The 23,624-nt window shown below is 37.3% G+C and overlaps 1 protein-coding gene across 2 annotated transcripts in view; it reads left to right on the top strand.

Moving 5' to 3' along the window:
• LOC116317786 (metabotropic glutamate receptor 4-like) overlaps positions 1–23,624 on the top strand; it is a 189,215-nt gene that overhangs the window by 147,061 nt on the left and 18,530 nt on the right. For both annotated transcript variants that reach the window (XM_031736659.2, XM_039612154.1), the window contains 2 exons: positions 9,953–10,153; positions 22,842–22,978. In XM_031736659.2, coding sequence (XP_031592519.1) covers positions 9,953–10,153; positions 22,842–22,978 — 338 coding nt within the window. The remainder of the gene's footprint in view (positions 1–9,952; positions 10,154–22,841; positions 22,979–23,624) is intronic.

The following is a 23,624-nucleotide window of genomic DNA, read 5'->3' on the forward strand; positions in this document are numbered from 1 at the left end:
TATCAACTATCCAAGAGAGGGGAAGAAGACACCACAGGTTTGGTGGACACAAGTGTCAGGAGTGATTTGTGACAGCGGGATAGCAGTAAGAGTAGAAAGGGAAGTTTTGCAAGATGGCGAGCCTCTTATGATATATGGTTTGTAGACGGTGACACTAACAGAAAGACAGGAGGCTGAGCTGGAGGTGGCAGAGTTCAAGATGTTAAGATTTTTGTTGGAAGTGCCCAGAATGAGTATATCAGAGGAGAGATAGTGGATATACCAGACAAAGGATGTTAAAAATTGAGGTGCCAGGGACGAGTAAAAGAGGAATATCACAGGAAAGATTCATGGAAGTCATGAAGGAGGATATGCAGAGGGTTAGTGTGACAGAAGAGGATGCAAGGGATAGGGGTGGCATGAAGGCAAGGATTTGCTGCGGTGACCCATAAAAGGAACAGGTGAAAAAAAGAAGAAGAATTAGGTGTGTTATTGGTGGGGAAAAAATCAAGTAAGAGTTGCTGCATGCAGCCCAGCAAGCAAGAACACTACCAAGAAACAGTCTAACATTGCTCTCGACTGTCAGGTCTTAGTGATCCCTTGAGAATCTCCCAAGTTTGAAAATTGCCACGTATAGCCTCAACCCTCGAGTGACATCAATTAATGGAAATATTTCTCCCTAACGTATGCACAGTAGCAAAATGACTAATTAATAACTACAGCATAACACTGAAGTGTGCTGGAAAATGTAAAATATACAACAGAGAAGAAACCAGAGACGCAAATAAGATTTGTATGATAATGACCATCATTACGGCCAAACACTGCAGAATTGTTGCAGATTTCATGCAGTAATAATCAATATCCTCTTAATTACAGGTAGCTAGTATTGGCACTAAAGGCAGATCATCACAACTGGACTGTTAGAATCAGTTGTTTACTCGAAAAGAAGAGGCCAAGTGATGACTGAATGGCTTTTCAACAACCTAAAAAATTAACATTCAAATGCCCAGATTTGAATTATTTAATCTGATGATAAATTTACGCTTACAAATTACTTGCATATTCTCTTTATTCTTAAAATGTGACAGTATTGTGCTTTAGAGGAGCATGGAAAGCTGGATATCATAGAGCTCTGTGTCATTCTTTTGGTAATAAAAAGAAAGTTGAATTTGATTGAATTATTGTAATTTCATATAGCCCCCACTTGCCTCTGAAATAAACATATACTGAATCAAGACAGCTCACTGTGAGGACACAAAATACACAACGTATAAAGAAGTCATAAAAAGAATCACATTATGCTTCATAACATAGTTGGGAATGAGGAATAATTTTGGGGGCATACAGGATTGACAGAAAAATAGATCAGCACACAATTAGAGAACACAAAGTTTAAAAATCCCTCTCTCGATTTTACAGTTAAGAATGAGCAATTTGTCTTTAGGCAGAAACCATGCAAACTCCAAGAAATCAAAGGAAATAAAAGTAACAATCTAGCTGCTGTAAGGTGACAGCACTAACCACTGAGCCACCACCTGCCCTGGAGCCAGATGTGTATATCTGCAATCTACATACACCAGTTTCCACACATACACTAGTATTTATAAACAAGACTGTGGCGTGACAGCGTGCGTACAATACGTCCACACTGGCTTTACATGGCGGTAATCCACACATCAGTGGCTGGGCTGAGTTTCACATGCTGCAGCATTATGACTAAGAGAAAGAAAAACATCAAAGAGAGAATCTGGGCAGGATTTGGAGTCGGCGCATTGCACAGCTCCACATGTACAGTAACATTTATGAATGTGAGCACAGTCTGTTTTCATTCATTTTCTGAAATAGTGACCTTTACTTACAAAGTTTACTTTGCTTTTGTTTCTTATTTCTTCAGCCCCGCAGTTAATGCTAATTCAAAATTTATAGATGTTGATGGCTTTTAATGTTAAAAAAAAATGAAAACAAAAAAACCCATGAAGTGCCTCGTTAGGTTGACAGCACTCATCAGGACTGCAGCAGCAGAAAAAAACAAAACAAAATACAGTACACTGCTTGAATGGGTGTGTCGGAAAATAGGAGTACATGATTCTGTTACTAATGATGGAATTTGTGTTGAAGATGCATGCTATCTTCACTCTGTTCAGCTGTTGTGAGGCCAAAGGTAATGTTACACTCTTCGTTGTCTTTATTCTTTTCATTTTTTTATATATTTAGTTCTTATGAGGCACCAGCTTTACTTTTTCCTCTGGCAATTTTTTGTTGCAAAAAACAAACAAACTGATTTTGTTGCAGGGTGGGGGGAATCCCTCTTAGTGCAGTTCAGTAGTGCCATAAATCACAAAATGCTCCAAACTAGCAACATTATAGGCTTCATGGAGGTAGGATTTACTGCATGACTAAATTAGATTTTTAAGCTGGTTGTACATTGTCTTACAATGCTATAAGCATCAGTCACAGCTGTGCATTACCCTACAATATAACATGAACAATATAGACTAATTTTATTTTTTTATTTTTTTTAAAAGATTTCCAAAGATTTTACCATGCTATTTATTGCATGGTAAAATTTGAAGTGACTGTAATAGACCACTCAGTCAAGAGGACTTTATGGCAGTGCAAAATTTACAGCTTACTTTTCTAAATGTGATGAAGAACTCTGATTTGTCGGGTAGTTAACTGACAGAGCAGACATTCCCATTTAGATATATTACCTCTAAACAGTTTCTCAATTAACTCTCTGAAAAATATACTTGATATGAGAGCCCAGCTGATATAGGATTCTCAAGACTGATATCGATATTAAGCAATTTAAAAATCCCATTATATCAGTCCATATTTTTTTCATGTGAAGCTATTCAAGTTATTACTAAGATAATATAACAGTGCAGTTTTACAAATAAACTTATCGGCACAACAAGTCCTAGGTTAATTAATTATGCTTTACTCAGCTGGGTGTTGTGTTTGTGGCCACACCTTTTGGCAACAGGGAAGTTGCAGAATGCCCCCTGGTGGACAAACTATGTAATGCAACACTCAGGACATGGTTGAAGGGTGTTTCTCCCATCTTGTCTTCACGTCATTTATCAGTAGGAATAAATGGCAACACAAATATACTGACAAATAATATTTGTTTTGTAATATAGCAGTTGGACTCTACCTGATATACTACTAAATCGCTATACATTACTTTGTATAGCAAATGTTGAATTGACTTATTTTGATTCTTTTTCCTTAATGTTTCCAAATTTTCTTCAACCACTGACAGTGGAGGTACAGTAAAACGTGCTTTTCTTCCTTTGTTGAGCATAACAAGTCATAACAACTACACCATAGCAAAGCAATTCTGACGTACGGTGTAAATGGGCATGTTGACATGCAATTATGCGTGATTGTGGATGATCATCCCACTTAGCTCTGCAGTACTAATGTGTATAATAACATGTAATGATAAAAGACAAGGACCCCTGTGCTGAGACTCTAGAGAATCTTAATGTTTATTTATTTGTAGATAAAGGGCAGGGTTGGTAAAACAATAAATAACTGAAACAGCCCTGGTGAAACAGTACAAACAAAATACACCAGAGACATACTTTTACTCAAGGGGTGGGCTGCAGAACCAACAGCTGGTGCTGTGTTCACAGGCAATAAAACCCAACACAGAGTATTCTAAAGAGATAACACAGAGGGTTACATTCAGGGCATCACTCAGGTGGATAAGATAGTACTGATGGATCAATTTGTCTACTGATTGGCTACACTGACCTCTGCCCACCCACCCAAGAGGAAATGTTGCCAAGAACAAAAAAACTAGATAGCTCCAGTGACCCTCCGGGAGTCTGCAGTCTGATCAACACCATGGCCAACATTCATACCATGTTTTCATTTCCTTATATAAGTGAGATGGAAAACATGGCACATTGTTTATGTTTGGGCTCAAATGTGTTTCCATTTATTCTTCTTTGTGTCTTGAAATGTCTGTAGTAGGTTTATACTGAATGTTGAATACTGATGTATATTGATATTAACAGATGGGTCTGGAGGAAGATTTACAATTTATGTTTTGAAATAGTGTTTTGTGGTAAAAATTGCAAATAAATAAAACACCCCGTTTCCTCCCTCCCAAGTTATAGAAGATAAGCCAGTTGGTAATCTAAATATGTCTTAATGTCACAAAATCCTGTGCAGACCAAAACAAAACAAAATGTCAAACTGTTTATTAATACTGTCTGACTTTCCAGCTCTGTCTGTGGCACTCCATAGTCCTTGTGTTTCTTGTAGATGATGCAGACCTTTAAAACTCGTCAGGTCGCATTGTTTTTGTTTTGTTTTTTGGAAAAAAGGCCAAATCACTTCCTAAAATAGCCGGGTACTGCATTTTTGAGCAATTACAGCAACAGAGTTTATTATAATGAAGCAAGAGAGCATTAATGTGGCTTATTTTGTTGGGTTATTTTCTGCCACCAGAACAGGCTTAATACACCTTGGTAGTTATTTGGCAGGTCTCTGGAAATCTATTCTCTCACACAATTTTTCCAAAGATATTCCTTAACTTTGCATTCTGATAAAGGTTATGAGTACTGGTCCAAAATTTCCCTGAGGTGACCCTTCATGCATTGTCAGAAGAAACCACTCTGATCAGGATAGAAATTTTCATCAAAGTAAAGGTGATCACTCAGCCCTGTACTTATTTGCAGTGACCCTTGCAGTGACCTCTCACTCCCTGAGACACACACACTGTAACAAAGTTACTGAATTCATCACTGTAGAGATCAAGGTTGTTTTTCCTTGTTTCTGATCAGAGATATCAAAGCTCTGTTTTATGTTATGGGATTTGCTGAACTTATAAATCTATAGAGAATCTCCAGTTTAATCCTTAAAAATAAAGATGCTCTGCTTCAAAATGTAAATGTGTGTCTTATCTGCAAGATACATTCAATCAATGAAACCAAAACTATAAATGGGGGAAAAACTGTTATAAGAGGAAGTGTTCCACAATGAGACAAGGAAAAAGAGCAAATAAAGCAAACATATGATGATTGTTATCTGCCAATAAAACATTAAAACCAATGATGATCTTTAATGATTACTTGTACTCTCAATGATTATACACTTAAAATATTTTTAGCCTTTACTTTCTGCAGAAGCGTAATTAATAGCTCTGAAAATACCCACATTAACATCGTTAAGTTTATCTCTATAGCAGGAGCGAGTGTTGTATAGGCATCTCACACTAAGTAGCTGTTCTTCTATCACTTGCCTCGCTCATTACAGACATTTTAGTATTAAACTTCCCTATCAGCTCTGCTTCACAGGGAGTGAGAGTCTCACAGAATTTGTTTGAGGTTAAAGTATGACACTTGAGCTGCCTCTTCACTGGTGGGGAGCTTTGCAGTGTCCCTGTGGCAGCTGTGCAAAAACCACATGGGGCATGCTGCAGAATTATCAGTGTCCTGAGAGGGTTAGACTGCTTAGTGTGATCAAAGGATAAGGAGGGCATGAGTGACTGAAGAAAAAAAGTGAGACTTGTCTTTTATCTGGGAATGAAGGAGATGTAAAACTGATATTGATTAATGTTGAGAGGAGAGGGGAGGTAGAGCAGGGACCCATTTCGCTGGCTGTGTGTTTCGCCTCTGTATTAACGATGTGAGCGGAACAGCACAGAAAAAGTAATGCAGATAAACCGAGCATGTGCTCTCACATCCAACAATCTATTTTTGTACTGCTCACCCTAAACAGCGATCCAGGGTGACTAGAGGGTTTTTCAGCCTTCTCTGGGTAAGAGATGGGGAATATTGGACAGCTTGCCAGTTTATTACAGAAAAGATTTTGTAAAAAGTAATTGAATTCATTGTGGAAATAGATTAAATTATTTTAGGAAGCAGAAATCTCTGATCAGTGGTGTCATGGAGAGTTTAAATAGTTTAAAATTTAAACCCTACCCTTGAGTTGATTCCAAGCATGAGAACATGAAAAAGACAATACAACTAATAAAACTATTAACCAGTAAATAGCAATTTCATTTAATTAGTTAGAATGTTGACTGGGGTAGGTTTTGAAATCTGTTTGCTAATATGATGTAACCAAATAGGTCTTTACATATACACTAATTGGCCACTTTAATAGGTGCACCTGAGTTGGACTCCACTTCAGCCTAATCCAGGCCAACTCCAATCCAGTTGGATTGAGTTTGCCTCGAGAACTGCCCTAATTCTTCATATTCAACAAGGTGACAGGAAACATTGCTCTGAGATTCTGGTCCATATTGACATAATAGCATCACACAGTTGCTCCAGATTTGTCAAATGCACATCCATGCAGCAAATCTTTGTTTCACCACATCCCTAAAGCGCACTATTAGATTAGATCTAGAGACTCTGGAGGCATTTTGAGGACAGTGGATTCATTGTCATGTTCAAGAGACCCGTTTGAGATGAGCTTTGTGACATGGAACATTATCCAACTGCAAGCAGCCATCAGAAGATGGGTAGACTGTGGTCAAAAAGGGATAAACACAGACAATATTCAGGAAGGCTGTGGGGTTTAAACATTGTTCAGTTGGTTCTGAGGGGCTCAAAAGGACCATTTGTTGGTTACACTGTTGTTTATTACATTGTTGTGACACGTTTATTGAACATTAATACAGTATAGTTGTAAAATTCTTTTTTTAAAATCAGTGCTAATATTGAAATTACATTTGCTTGAAGTAGCATTTTAATTATTTGCTTCAATAACAAATTTTACATTGACAATCTAGGACCACAAAATGTGAAATCGTTTCTTTTTTGAGTATTAACCCAATAACAGTTTTTTTTAATGTGATATCATATTTGTTATCATTTTTGATATTTTTTTATATAGTTTAAATTACTATTTCTGTTTGACTGAAAACATACACACAACAGGATATTTTTAGTCCTACATGAATTGAGACTTTCGCTATACAATCACGTATAGGAAAATTCACAGAAAATGTGAAATGAAGGCGCGTGACACATGTCAGCAGCGTCACATTAACTTAAAAGATGGTCCGATTGCCTCGGTGGACTGGATGGCCTGCAGCCGGTCGTAAGCTGAAAAATAGGTCAAAGGTTTTGTGCCCACACTGTCTGTCACATAATGTCTTGTGTTTCACCTCAGTGGAAGACACCCACACTCAGCTTCTGCTTTGCTTAATCTAAAAGGATTTCTCTGAAAGCAAAACGCCAGCTTGGAAAAGTTGTGCGAGAGTGCCAAAATGCCAATGAGGAGTTAGCTACAAAGAGAGACAGAAGGAAAAAGGGAAACTGTCTTATGGAGAAGAGACAATACAAAGTTAGTGTGGGTGGCCTGCCAAGACTGAGAGAGAAATATCACTCTCACACCCACTCTGGCTCACAGGATTCCCCACGGCATAAGCATGGCGGCCAAACTGTGACAATCTCTGTCCAATCAAGGCCCTGTGGCCCTTAATTACTGAGCCGTAACCTCCAACAATAATTCATGCATTTTCAAAAGCTCATGAGATAATCTGAGACTTAAAACCCCTCTGGTCTGCAGTGAGGAGCTGGAGATCTAGCAAATGAAAGATGGCTAACAGAAGGAGACCTTTGCTGATTTGGAGGCTAGCACTCTTTTAGATTGAAGTAGCTGCCGAAAATAGCTTGCACCTCAAGAGGATAGTTGTTGCATGATAATGTTTAGGAAAAAGTTTACTTATGAAAGCTGAATATGGACATGTCCAAAAATATCAGATAACCACATACTCACAAAAAACAGTTGTAGCTTGCATATTGTTGAGGTTTGTTAAGGTGGCTTTTAATATTGATATTGTTCACTTGTAGTTCATTAGTTCATATTGGTTCTGACAGTATAATGTCTTTCTTGTTATTAAGCCATATTTGTTTGAACAATTATATGAAGGGGAGGCACCAACTGTGAAATTTTCAACCAATACCAATGTTTTATATAAAAAAATTGTTATTTTTCATGTTTAAGAAACCTTCAGTAGAAAAAGTAACAGAAATTTGTACGACAAGTTAAATTCACAATTTTGTGACTTTAACTTGTTGTATTTGTGGCATCCTATTAGATTACTACATTCGGATTCAGTGAGCTCTTTAAAACAACCTATTCTTTCACAAATGTTTAGAAAAACTGACTACATCCTTGGTGCTTGGTTTTACGTCTGTGGCAATGGGACTGAAAACACCTGATTTAAAAGATTAAGAGGTGTTTAGTATAATGCAGGCCTGTCCATTTTTGTTTTTGAAAATCATTCACTGCGTTACAGTAAACTCTACTTTTAAATAGAGTCAGGTTTTGGCATGGCTTGGGTTTTGATTTAGTTACTCTCTGTCGTGTGGCAAAATTGGTATAACTTACTTTTTGTCATGTTTAAAAAGACTCAAGTTTACTAATGCATTAACCAAGAATTTAACCAAATAAGTACTTACTAAAATATTTTTTTAAATATGGAAGTAAGTTAAGAAGCTCTATAGCATCAAGTATTTTTTTTCAACCAACAGTATGGCAATTATTGTGTGAATATCAGCAGCTCATTCCCTGCTGTGTGCTTATTAACTTGCAAAGCCTAATTGAATTCTATGCAGCTCTATCATTAGCTTATCCCTAGTAATTAGTCTATTGTAAATCTTAATTGAACACACCTGCTTTTAATAATGGCTAATGCACATACAGCAGATTTACATAGAAACAGCTTTAAGACTTCAGGCTTGTGAGCAGACAGCCGAAGTTAGGATTGGCACGTTGTATCTCCTTAGACCCCACCTCCTCACAGCAATTAACAATCACAAAAACCTCTGGAACAACCTGAGCCAGGATTAATAAACTCCTATCACGAGTTATTACATTGAGCCCATAAGGGGATTATCCCTGTCCTGTGAATGGATGTCTCTATTTCCTGCTTCTTTGGGTCTTCTAAATTGAACCAGGCAATAAATACTGAATTCACAGTTGGACACTCAGTCAAGAAGGTAAGGAATACAAAAAATTGATCAAACTGGAAGAACTGTTTAAAGCACCTAATGAAAAATAGCATGAGGCATATTTAAAAAATTGTAGAATAGACATCCAGGCCTGAAACATAATCCTTACAAAAATCACACAGAGGGAACTCTACTACTCCTTCAGAAGATATAAGAAAGACTCTTCATTTTTAACAGATGAGATTTCCCAGAGGAGAAGACCTTGCACTCCAGATATTAGAATTGATTCAGTCCTCTGCAGCGTTCCAGGTATTTACTTTCTAGCTAATTGCAAGAGGCAACACCATTCAGTACATTAAAAAATAAGACTCACTGAGGAGCAATGTATTTTCTTCTGTCTTTTGGACTGATGCCACACCCTTCATTTAAAAGGTTTAGTTCATTCCAAGTAGCGTGAACACAATTGTCTTATCCAAAAGCTGCCATCCAGAGTGGGGATGACACAGAAGACAAGTGTTGAGAAGATAAGTTTTCCTGACTATTGGCACACATCAGTAGAATCTTCATCAAGTTACTTTATAAATTAGTTTCAAGATGGACTATTCTTTTGCTATAATTGTGCATATTAATTGTCTAGAACAGGCACTGAATATGCTGCTTTATCATCAGCCTTCTTTAAACAAGTGTCAGAGACAAACTCACAAGTAGATAATTCTTTAAGCTGGATCCACTCATGGAAACCACTCATGCCTTTAAATGAATACAATTTTCTTAATTGCATGATGTGGCTGATAGAGCTACAGATTTTTTGCCTGATTGAGTCGTTTAAATCCACTTGTAAAATCTTTTTCTGTCTCAAACATGATTGCTTGACTACATGGATACTAATGCTGGACTCAACCTTGTACTTGACATGGTGACCAAACCAAATGAATGACCGCAGATCATTACATATATCACTTACCATGATTTGAATTATTTCATGAATTCTTTTAACCAATTGATATTTATAAAATCACACACATGCATCTGTCTATGTCTTTCAGATCAGGAGCGAATCGGGAAGGACTCGCAATATGAGCAGGAGGGAAAGGTACAGTTTGTTATCGATGCCGTCTATGCAATGGCTCATGCCTTGCACAACATGCACCAGGAGCTGTGCCCAGGCAAGGTTGGTCTCTGCGCTAAAATGGACCCCATAAATGGCACTCATCTGCTGAAGCATATTCGTCGTCTCAACTTTTCAGGTCAGTTATAGACACTCAGATGTATGCTTTTAGGATCATTTGGTATTACTTTTGAAATGACAATATCTTATGTCAATTAAAGTTTATTAGAATAATTTTTATGAATCAGTGATGATGTTACATGGGATATCTAAGCAGGCATAGACAGGGCTCTTTTTGGCAGCTGTCATTCTCGTATTTAAGTGGCACATTCTGTTACCAAATGCAAATTTTTATGTTAAAAGGCTAACTCATAATTAGAAAAGCCTTTTTAAAAAACGCTTGTGGCAGAGCTGAAAGGGTTTTTGAGAAGCAGGTGTTTTTTGAGAAACAAATGCTTCAGTGGTCCTCAACCGCCTGCTTATAAATGGTTAAAAAAAGAAAGAAAAAAAGTGTTATGGAGAGAATGGACAAATCAATCCAAGTTTGAATCTTTGGATAAAAAATGTGGAGGAGTACTTGACTTCACCTGTCAAGCATGGTGGAGATGTGGTGCTTCAGGGTGTTGGGGTGATTGTAGAGATAGATATTTAAAGTACATAATAAAATACATATATAACAACAAAGGGTATCATTCTTTTTTTTTAAGCCATGCAAACGATTCCAACTTACAGGAAGTGTTTAAGAAAGCATGTACTTCATTTACGTTCTTCAGACTGACAATTATAATGCCAAAGGTCTGTGAGGCTGTGAATGCTGCAAAGAGATGATTCTTCTCTTCTTTCAAGGGCAGAACAATGTTTTATATATGACTTCTATATATTTCCCACTGACTTTGTAGGAAACTGAATGCATGCAACTAGGATTTTTTTCATGTTAAATGTGAACTTTTAAGGTTGAAAATGTGAAAAGATGCAAGCAGTATAGGATTACAAACATACATTGCTTATAGAAGTTCCATCAGAGGTCTGTGTTTGAGGGTTAAAATGGTAACTACTTGAATTTTACATTATTAGAATTACTTTTTTTCGACACAACCATACAGTTTGAAGAACATTGTCTTACATTGAGATGCCATTTATGGCTCCCGACCCAGCACACAACTTACTTTTCCCCCTCTACTGTATGACCTATTTCCCAACTCTTTATGTAGCATTACATTAAACCCAGTTATCAGTCAAGTTCACATTCATGACTGGCATATTAATAATTGACTGCTTTCACACAAAGAGCAGTGATCAAGAGTTTCATTATATAGACAGCCTTTTTAAAGCAAAGCTGTTCAACGCAATTATAATTCTTTCATAGAGACTTGAGTATGCAGTGTTTGTACAGATAAATTATTCATTTGAACTCATGCTCTTCAAGCTAATTTGTCATTTTAATATCTAGTTATTACATTGGCAGAATGTCAATTTAATGTTTAATTCACATTTGGGAAGTAAATTTATATTTTTAATTTCAAAATAATTTGATTGGGTGATTCTGCAGGTTTTGGTATCATTAAACCTGCTTTTGAACATACTGTCAGCATTTTGGGTTATGACATAGTCTTTAGCCACATTGCCCAAAGTCGGTTTTACTTGCATTGTTAAATCCATGTTTACAAGCTTGAAACAACCTACTCATAAAAATAGCACTAGAGCACTACTAGATTGCCACGTAGAGTGTGGCAATAAATGGGGACACATTTTTTTTTATTGGCCTAAAAAGCTTTTACTTAAGTGATGTCAGTAATCACTACTGACTTCTGTGCTGAGTTATCTGGGCCAAAATCTTGCTTGTTAGAGTAAAGCAGTGTAACCTCCTGAAATCTGCTACCACTATTACAGTGCCATAGTTGATGAATTGAAATCATAACTGAGCACAATTATGTCACTGATGGATATAAAGCTAGTTCCTTTTAATACATCAGCAGGAGTCAGTGGTTTTTATGGAACAAACATCATGCCTGCGTCATTATTACCAAAGCAGGACTGTGTACAGAATTCATTAAAATGTAATTTTTACTTTCACAAATATAGTACTGTGCAAAAGTTACAAGTTACCCCCCTTTTCTTTTTTGAAATTGTTTTGCTTTTAAGGACATAGACTTTCCTATAATTTGTTAAAGTGGTTTTGAGCAATAGTTCTCCAGGTGTTCTAGAGGTCTATGAAAGTGTGAGGTTTTTTTGGGTTTTTTTTTTTTTTAGCTTTTTTTGACATTGTCTGCTTTTTTTAGTCATATTGAAATCATTCAAACACTGAAAAGGAGTCATTAGCTGAAAACTTGGCATGGTTTGCAGTGTGTCCTTCAAAAAATTGGGAAACTGGACAAATAGATGAGAAAAGAAGTGGTAGGCCTAAAGAAAAATGATCTACAGCAGTTGCACTGTATCTGAAACTTGTGTCCTTAACAAATTGGGGAAAAAATCCAACAAAGATGTGACACAGGACCTGAGAAACGCATCTGGCCCTTGAGTTGATCAATCTATTTTTTCACTGAAGCCTAATCAGAAATGGTCTCAGTGGAAGGGTGGCTATCAAGAAGGCTTTCTTAAGGAGGAGAAACAGGGAGAAAAGGCTGAGGCATGTCAAGTCACACAAGAACTGGACTGGAAATCGGTGGCTACAAGTCATATGGAGGGATGCATCCAAATGTAATATTTTTAATCTAAATCGTTATCAATATGTACCGAGGAGGTTAGCAGAGAGGTACATCACTGAGTGTCTGCAGCCATCTATAAAAGATGGTGAAGGTTCTGTCATGGTTTGGTACTGCATTTTAGTAAGTGGTGTTGGGGATCCTGTCAAAATTAATGGAATGATAAATGCAGGTCAGATTTTGATCCACCAGGCAATCTGATTGGCAGTGACTTAATTGTTAGATAGACAGATAAACAGAAAAGTCTATTCTGAAAATGTAAATATAACTAAAATTAGAAGCAAAGTTTTCATGAATATCTCCGTCTACACAATGTTTATGCTTGAAACCTTTTTCAGCATATTAATGATTCCAAACACGCTGCCAGTGCAATAAAAGCAATACTTGGATAGATAACACATACAATGGATGTTATCACTCGTGGATTAGCCTCCCCAGAGCCTGGACCTCAGAATTGTTGAAGCAGTGTGGGTTCATGTTGAAAGAGAACAAACGGCAGCCAATTCCTGAGGACAAAGAAATTTCAAGACAGCTTGCCTAAGAGAAGTCAGGCTCATTAGAATTGTACACACTGTGTCTTTGCCTTAAATATAGTATATCTGGATATGTGGAGTACAAGGTCTTCACCTCTGGGAAATACAGTAAGAAATGATGGGTGATTCAACAGTTTTGCAAAAAAGCAACCTTTTTAAAATCTTATTACATAATTCCTCAACACAATTTTTAGCATCAGTTCAGCTCTTTTCACCCTATTTATGACATATTGATGTAAAGTACTGATTACAATCTCCTGGCTTAGTAGTAAATCAGGTGCCCTTAGCACTGCTCTGCACCAGCTGAGCTGCTCAGGATCCAATAATGTGAGAGAAAAACAACTCGCAACATGCAGTATGTTGTTGAAAGTGGTTCTCATGATCTGATGTAAAACAGCTTCTGTAGTTTTCTTTTCATCCCAGACAAAAAGGTTCTGATAGTTTCTGTCTAGACAAATCATGTTTATGTCATTGTCTAGACAGTGATGTGCAAGATTTCCAATTTCATATGCTGTATATAGACCAGTGAGCCTGGAGGTTCAAAGGCAACCACTCTTGAATTTAATGCAACTTCTGTTTCTCCCTTTTAGAGCTGATGTTTGGATGCTCCTATAAGAAATGACATTTTCAACCATGGGAAACAAGAAATTGAATTAAAATTGACATATTGAATATATAAGAACTGTGTGATGGAATAGCATGTTAGTAATGTGTGTGCATTATAAGTGCATCCACAATTACTTCAAACATGTATTTAATTGGGCTGTTTGTAAAGTAATGATTGAGGGGTGCTCTCTGTAAAAAGTGGTTTGAACAGGGTTTTTAGCCCGTGAGCAGGGACAGAAAACTCCTGTGCAGTAAGCACTTTTCAGCTGAATTTTGTTCTTAGCAGGCAGACTATATTCACACCATCAGACCAGAGGGGTTGCCTTGAGGTTACACTACACTTCATCTAATTGCATCAGCTCACAGTAGTATATTGAACTTGTCCAGATACATAAAACAGCCCAACAGCTGAGACTGTACTTACTGGCCAGTATACAAAAACTTCAAAGATAATATTTATCTCTGTGTTGGGATATTAGTATGTTACTCAGCAGTAAATACACTGTCCTGTTTCTTCCTACAAATTGACAGAAATGTATGTAGAAGTAGGTCATTGTTTGTTGTGATGAATCATTCTTGAGGCCGAGCCAGCAAGAATCTATTGTTACACATTTCTGTTTATTGTAAGCAGTTTCGGCAGACATCTTCTAAAAATAATTCAAATTTCTTCCTCTGCAGACCTGCATAGTGAAGTCCATACACAGCTCAAATGCACTCTGTCTTACACAGATGTTGAAACTGGTAAAGGTCAACAAGTTCCTTTAAATACAAAGATGTACTAAACCTTCTGCTCCTCGTGTGCCACAAAAATACATAAATGCATCAATATCTCAGCAGACTGTCATGGGCTCAACAAGGGACACAGTAGCTGATGACAGATAACCTTTTAGAAAATATTAAAAGAAAAGTCAAAAAACATTTATTTCTATTGGTCTGTGGTGTCTGTGCTTTTTCGAAAAAGCTTTTATTCTTTTGTGTTTTCCACACAGATGTATCTGGGGATGTAACTGTGTTTCCTCTTTTGTAAATCACCAACTTTACAAGTGCTGATTATTGGTTCATTCAGTAGCAGCTGGAGCTGCAGCCCACAAAGCGAAAGAATCAAACACCTTCAATCTATCTTTATGCACTGTTTGACACTTTAGAGCTTTCCTTTTCTTGCTCCTTCTCAGCAATGCATGTGTCTAATGGTTGTTGAGACTTCAGTGGGCCACAGTTGAATGGAGCTTCCTGTCAGTGTTTCATGGCTCTTGCAATCACATCAGGGGGAGGTGTTTTTGTTCTACCTCTGACTGAAAAGCAGTGGCCTTTCCACTGTCTTTCTCACCAGGGACAGCAGTTATGAGTGTGGAATAAAGGCATGCTCTCAGGTTTTTCCATTTTTCCACACTTCTCTTTCTTCTCAAGGATGTGCAAAATCTTTATTGTCGCATAGCACAAAAGCTAATTCTATCCTGACATATTTTTTTGCATGTGCAGTATGTCTGTTTTTTTGTATTTGGCATCATACTCAATCATGTTATTGACAAAAGATCCCCCCACATCTTGTAGAATAGACATTATCTTAAAAAAAGATCTATTTATCATTCTCTACTATCAACTTCTGTCACCTCAGATGAGCAGTACATCCTGTTGTTTACAGAGTCTGTGTCTAATACAGAAGCTATAACAGTAAAGCAAATGTTGAAATACCAGCTGGGGTTGTTATTTATCTTTATTTGATAAAACTTTAATTCTACCAGAAATAAGCCTTCTTTGATGCTAGTGCTTGTAACCGTTTGATGAACTGCTCTCATTTTAAAATCCTATTCAGAGTGAGTGTAGGAGGTGTGACCTCGTGGCTGTGTCGTGTTGCAGGTAATGTGGAAACACAGAGAGAATGACTGACCACCACTCAGTGTAGTGTGGACAGCGTCAAAGAGCTCGTAGTCAGAGCTAACCAGGCATGAGAAGCTACTGTCAGACTGTGTTTCTCCTCTGGAAAGATGGAGAGTGTGGTGGAGCTTTGTCAGCCAATGGAAACACATTTAAAGTCCTTTGAGAGTGTTCCTGTGCACGCACCTTAGTTGTGCTATAGCTGAACTGCTTTTCAGACTAGAGTGGCTTTTCTGTGTTCTTGTTTGTAAGGCAGTGTCAGTACATGGCCACATAACACAATTTTGTCTCTTCATCAGCCCTAAATAATTTGTTACGCATTGGAAGTGCAGTGTTTACTTGTGTTTTTCTGGGTAGAACTGCTGAGTCAGCAGAAGACGATAAACTGAACAAACGAGTTTTAGAGCAGCGGGGTGTGGCAGCGGAAAGCTGGCAGATGTTGCTCGGAAACACAGACAGAGGAGAGACCTTTATACTCGTGAAGAGAATCTCTGAAGTTGCTTTACACTGATGACTTTTCATTGGGAAAGTTTTGAAGTAGGATTCAAAAACACATCTCATCATTCCATATGAAAGCACTGTTTTCATTCACTTACTATTCTAGTAAGTGTTTTGGGGTCTTTTTGCATCTTTCTGAGCATAGATTAAATGAGTCAATACAACAAAAGCAACACTTGCTGCACATTGAAAGCTCAAAAGGTATATTCATCCTTTTACATGCTTGTGAAACAGCTGCACGTCAGGTTGTATTGACAGTATTTTATGGTGCTCCCAAATAAGGCAGAGACAGACTAAATGGAAGCTGTGTTGTGTTTTATAAAGAGAACATCCTGAAGAGAACTGTTTAGTGTGACATAGCTGCTGTTGCACTGATGAAAATAGTGCTGTGAGATTCCACATTATGCTAAATTTACCATGCTAGCTCTAACATTACTGTTTTTTCACTCCTCTGATGCTTTTTGCATGCCCTTCATTTGTTTGTGTTGGGTAATATTTAAATACCGGCTTTTATGTGACAATTTGCAGTGTTTTAAAATATCTACACTCTCTTAGCAGATCCAAAACCCAGATGTGTTGTGGTGATTTGAATATACATTTTCACATATTATAGGATTTTTAAAAGCAACCACTTGCATGCTTTCAGAACATTTTAGGGCCAGTTTGAGAGTACTTGCAGATAGTAAACGTGTATATGCTATGACTGAGCAATCATGTAAAGGTCATGCCTGTGACTGAATGGTGTAAAGAGTGAAAGTGGATCCATGAAATTCGACATTATGTGTCTGGGTACAGGTCATTAAGAGTTAATGACCAGCTGTCATGTTGTTGTCATTCACTGAGGTGTTCTGGTTGTGCAACGATGCAGAATAAGCACATGCTGGATTAATGATCATATCATGGTAATTATTAAGAAGTTTATGTATACATTTACTCGGGATTGTAACAACAGTGCAAGAGAAAGAGGTCAAAATCATTAAATATTACATATAATTACAAGCACCTCATTAACCCCAAACGAGCAGCCTGAGGTACACACTTGTGCTACCCCAGGCTACGCTACCACATTAGTTCACAGCACAATGGAGCCATGGCACAGTCCTCTGTGCAATCATTATTTCCAGGACTTGAGAGTTGACTATTTCGACAAGCAGTTTACGGCATGATAAATCTAATTTCTTAGTTGCAACTGAAAACTGACGATAGTGCCGCAAAATAAACTACCATCCACTTAAGATTGTATTTCCCCATTTTGCTTTAATTTCGTTTCATTATAGAAAAATAAGTGGCCAATATTTTGTTAAATTTTGTTGATATCCTTTTCCAGTCCCAAAATATTTGACCCCCCATACTGCATTATTCTAGAAAACCTATGTCTAGTTAGCATTTAGAAAGCTAGTGTTATATCATGTGATAGCAAGGTAATTTATAGTCATTTGAAAAGAAAAGTACACCACATGATTGAATAACTTGTAGAACCAACTTCATCAGCAATAACTTAAGTGATTTCTGTACAATTACTTTACAAAGTCTTTACAATATTTGTAGAACATTGCTTAAGTTGATTTTGGTTTGCAGGCACTTGTTTATGCGAATGTTTCTCAATGGCCCACCACAGCATTTCAGTCAGGTTGAATTCGGAGCTTTTGACTGGGTCAACACCTTGATTCTTTTCTTTTTCACCCATCCTGTTGTAGATTTGCACGTGTGCTTGGAATCCTTGCGCTGTTGTTTGACCCATTTTTCAATGAGCTTTAGCTGTTGGAAAAATGACCTCCAATTTGACTCTGGAATATTTTCACATATTGATGAGTTCAGTCGACTCAGTGACTGCAAGGTGCACAGGTCCTGTGGCTCAAAAACAACCCTGTATTATCACCACCGTGCTTGACAGCTAGTATGATGTGTTTGTTCTGATATGTGTATGGTTTTCAGCAAGTGCGGCGCTGTACATTATGGCCAACCATCTCTACTATGGACTAGAGATGGACCGATCCGATATTAAGTATTGGTATCGGTCAGATACTGACGTAAATTACTGGATTGGATATCGGAGAGAAATAAAAAATGTAATCCGATCCATTAAATATCAAAAAAGCACCTCACAAAACTTGCCACAGGGCATAACTGGGCTCATAACTGTAGCACGTTGGAGCAGTATGCCTCATGTGATAGAGCAGCTGTGTGTATTTGTAGCCTCGCTAGCAAACCAGCATTTCATCTCCGAGGAAGTTATCCCAGAGAGAAGTAAAGCAAGTGTGTAAGTTCATCTCTGAATGTTTGTAAAGCATTCCCACGTTAAGCTTAACAACCGATGCCTCTTCTCTCTCCCTCCCTCTCCTGCTTCTACTTCAATCATGAAACTGATTAATGATCAGCTGATCGGCTTTTCTGTCGGGAGTCCAGCGGCTGAACAACAGCAGCACGTTTAAGCTTGATGAGCTGTTGTTAGAATTTATTTAATATTACTTTCTAGAGCAGGATCCTTTTCTACATAGCTGACGGCTGGTAACTGTGCAGGGGCGGATCTAGCAAAGTTTAGCCAGGGGGGCCGACAGGGCATTAAAAGGGAAAGGGGGGCACAAAGACATACTTTTCTTTCTTATTCTCATTTAAAATGTCTAGCTTTTAATAAATAATTATCCGAATCTTACACCCAAAGCTTTAATCTGATGTAAAATATGTAGAAGTCCATTACTGTATATAGTAACTGTTAAGTCTAATATACCCTAGTAAGCTATAGTACTTTTTCCTTTGGGAAGGTACGATCTGTACAGTCTGCAATTCTGTTGAAGAAAGATGTTGAATCTATTTAATTATTCTTGAAAAATGATTTAATTCTGTGCATTTTTTTTACACTGCATCAAATTAAAGTTCATTACGTCGATTAAGCATCATGAGGTGGAGGGTGGGGGGTGGTTCCCTATTTTTTTTTGCTGGGAGTTTGCAACCCTATTAGTTAGGTTGCTTAATATTTCTGCTAAGTACTCTTTAAAATACCAGAATAGGAAGGATGGAGCAGGTTTAAGTTTATTAGATTGATCAGTGTTGCTGAACTATGAAATATTTTGGGCGCAGTGTATTTTTTACATACAGGTATAACAGAATAGCTTTAGTGTTGTTGTTTATTTAAACCTGAGTATGAACTTATACAAAATGCAGCAATATATTAAAAAACAGTTTTATTGATTAAAAAACACACTATATCGGATTCATATCGGTATCGGCAGATATCCAAATTTATGATATCGGTATCGGACATAAAAAAGTGGTATCGTGCCATTTCTACTATGGACCCACCTGTCTAAAGGACATTGCTTCAGAAGTCTTATGGGTTGATTAGGTTCAGCTTTACATATTTAAGCTGTGCTGCTGTGTTCTTTATAGAGAAAATACTTTTTTTTACTTTTTCTCCTTCTTATTAAGAAATACTTGCTCAGTCTTTTTCTAATTGTACTGTTATGAAGCTTTTATAGTTGGTCACACTTGCTGACGAATAGTTAATCAACAGCTTTGATTGGCACCCAGCTGCTTCTTACTCTTAGTTTTTCGCAGGACTTCATATTCCTCACATCTGACTCCTTGCATTAGTTTCTTGAATTGTCCAGATTTCCAATATTAAGTTACATGGTGTGAAAATGCTTTAACCCTTTAAAACCGGTCGGAGCGGGCACGCTCTGTTTTGCGTAACTATTTTTAAATCCCGGTAGCACTGCAACCACGTGAGCTAGCGCAATAATTTTTTTTGCATATGAAACCGGAGGAGTTGTACTTACATCTTATGCCATCAGCTTGTCCTAGGTCACAGTTTCCTTCCACATATGGCTTTGCAAAAACTGCATAAAAAGCACTTGCAGCAACAAAAACAATATTCCAGAAACACGCTTTGCCGATCCGATCAGCTGTTCATAACACGTCCTAGGTTGGAATAGACGTCAGCCCGAACTTTCGCATGTCCGCCATGACCTGCCCGAAACCGGAAGTGATGTCATTTTCGCGGAAATGTAGTTTTTTACCATCAGGGCCTCATGAGCCTGTACTGGTGTTTTTAAAAGTTATCTTTGACTTTATGACATTCTGTGTCGTTTCTGGGATGCTTTGGACTCAAATTGCACTGCTGGAAATAGTTTATTTTGATGCATATGCTGCTTTTTTGCAAATTTGCACTATAATATTTATTTTCGTTTTTCCTGCAGTATATAAAAATTGGTGTATTTCAAAAATGAAGACACTCAAAATAAATTTCCTGTGGTGGGATACTATTTTGTGCAACTTTTTTGTATCTACAGTTTTGAGGGATAAGCCTCTTAAATTTCTCTAACTAGAAATATATGTTAAAAAAAACAAAAACGATTTTCAATTTTTTTGTAGTTTATTGCACTTTTTTGGCAATTTATGTAATTACTATGCACTTAATGCATACATATTATTAAAATTTGGGCTATAATGGTTGTATTGATGTATAGCAACTTGAAATGCTCCCAAAAATGGCACTACAGCATGTAAAAATATAATATAAGCTCTGGTGGACTTGGTTCTATAGTAGGTCTTAAAGGGTTAATTGTCAAGATCCAAAAGTATTCAACTGTACAAACACTGTTCTTGCTGATGTCTCTTTTAGTGCATCTAACCACATTGCTCCATGTAATTCAAAGTCAATGTAGCACAAGGAATTTGTGGCTTAATGCACCCTGTCTCTATTCAAGAGTTACTTGTGTGTCTCACATACATACTAAAACCAACATCGTTTTTATATTTATAATGACCCAACAGAAAATTAAAGAATAGTCCATTTAAATGTTATTACAAAAGCATATATAAATAAAATCACTGCAAAACTGCTTTGTTTTTTTATATGTGCATAAAAGAGAAGATTAACAGTAGCTCAGAGACTCAATAAGAGACCAGTCAGTCTATGAAAGGATTTAATTTGCAAAGCAAGCATAACCAAAAGGCCCACAAGGCTTACATACAACTATATCAGACGCGTTGCCGTATCATTCTCTTAAAGCCACCAGTGACATTCATGGTCCGTTTTCCTCTTTCACTGAAGGTGTCCATAGGAGCGCTTGATCTCATAGGCTATATCCAAGCTTTTAAGGCTTTAGCTTGAGGTTATGTGTTCAACCATGACAGCGTAGGCAGACAACCATGACACTGGAAGGCAGATAGCTTTAATCTTTTTTTAAATTGCTCTGGACATTAGTGAAAATAAAACAAGCTTTGCATGATTAAAATCTTTGAAAAAAATGTCATAGCTTACTAACACTGGCGATGTTCTTAATATTTTTATATAAAAACTGCCTCTGTGGTTCATAAAGTCACTGTAATCCTCCCATGATCAGTAACTGCTTTGTGATGTGGGCGGCATTGTCACAAGGCTGAGTAAAACGGTAATGCCGTAATCCAACAGGGCTGACTCATCGAGATGTGGATTAGGGTGCCGCTTCCCCAGAATTGAAACAAAGAGCAAGGACAAAAAAAAATTCTCATCAGCAGAAAATCCATCAGCAGCAATTGGCCAGGTTTACCTTTTTTGTCTTAACTGAGATTTTAATTGTCTTTGGGAGACTTAATTTTAAACCACAAGTGGCCTAAATTAAAATAAAATAAAAAGAAGCATTTACGTCATTCTCTGGCCAAAGAAGACCATTCTATGAATACCATACTGTGATTAACATACTTATCGTAAAACAGGAACACAGGAATATTATTTAGAGTCATTATTGCAAAGATAAATTATAGCCCACCTATAATTTTGTATAGGAAAATCCGTACAAAATGCAGTCAGTACTCAATCTCTGAACAACCTGCTCAAGTCCAACTGTTTACAGCCAGCTTGCTGTAAGAAGAAGGCGGGCTCTTAAGGTTTCTTGTGTGCAGTGAGATGCACTGGTAATGGATTTTTCTTTAAAAAAAAAAACACTGAAACAAAACAAAGTGATAAAAGAGAACCTGAAAATTCGAATTAATTGTCAGATTCTTACGTATTTTTTATTTATTCTACCGTATATGGGTTTAATTGCCAAGATTGATAAGCTTAGGAAACTGGAACATTTGATTACGTTTAAGATGAGAACTCTGACAAACACACACTGCTGTCTTAGCTTTACTTGGTTCTTTCAGATTCTGTTTTGTTGTGTTTAAGAAGTTGGGCTGTTGACATATCTGTCCTACCACTTTTAGCCAGTGCAAACTACAATGGATTACATGGAAAAATAACATTTATCTTAATTTCCATTCTCTGGTAGCTACATGTGCAGGAACGTTATGTATTTACACTTAATCCCACCTACAGCCGAGTAGAAATGTAGTGGAAGCAACTGTCAAATAGCCAAAAGCTAAAAAAGCAGAAGTCACCATTGCTTTCACTTACTGAACTCAGCAGAAATGTGGTCAGTAATCCAAGACTGGATGGCTCATTTAGAACTTCGCTGGTCTTTGATGGATCTCCAACTACTCCACGCCCTTACTTTCCACATATTGATGAATTATTGTACACTGTAAAATCACCCATGAGCACAAGAACTGAAAAATTGTAAAAAGCACACACAGAACACAAAAAATGACTGGAACAGATAATGATGATGAATATTTTTGTTCTCTCACTTAGGCATAGCTGGCAACCCAGTGCTCTTCAATGAAAACGGAGATGCCCCTGGACGTTATGAGATCTACCAATACCAGATCAGAAACCGAACAGCTGAGTACAAAATTATTGGTCACTGGGCGGATCAACTCCATCTGAATGTGAGCACTGGCATTTTCTATTCTGTGTCCCCTACAACTTATGTTTGTGTCAGTGTTTGCAATGAAAATCCTCCGAAAGGTTACTTCAGCTCTGCAGCTGCATGTTAGATCTCTAACCCCTCTAAACCATTTCACAGTGCTCAGTTCTATCTTCAAAGGTGTAAATATCCAGGGGGCACTTTAAATGATTAACAGAATGGACTGTGATGAAAAGAAAGCCATGGGAGCTTTCGGACAGACATATTTAATATCAGACAGCAGACGGCATCACTGACTTCCAAAAACAATACTGTGGGCAGGCAGTGTGATGAAGTAACAGTATTATGACAGTAAATTACATAAAGGACTCAAACAAATTATGTTTTCACAAAATGAAGAGGGGGCCTTGGGCAGGCAAATGAGTCCAATTGAACACATGAGGCCGGCTGAGGGGAGCTTTGTCTTCTTCACCTCTTTCAACAACATGTGCTGAAAGAAAAAAAGAAAGGTAAGGTATTTGTAGGTACCTACTGTAAAATGTGCCAGGTCTCATTTTGAAAGCCAGCAGTATTTAATTAGTGTTATTTGAGTTTTCAATTAAATACACATTTAAAGACAAATTTACTGGCTTTGAATGAACTGCCACAATTGAATAAAACCGATAACA

Source organism: Oreochromis aureus, linkage group 5 (genome assembly GCF_013358895.1).
Source record: "Oreochromis aureus strain Israel breed Guangdong linkage group 5, ZZ_aureus, whole genome shotgun sequence".
NCBI lineage: Eukaryota > Metazoa > Chordata > Actinopteri > Cichliformes > Cichlidae > Oreochromis > Oreochromis aureus.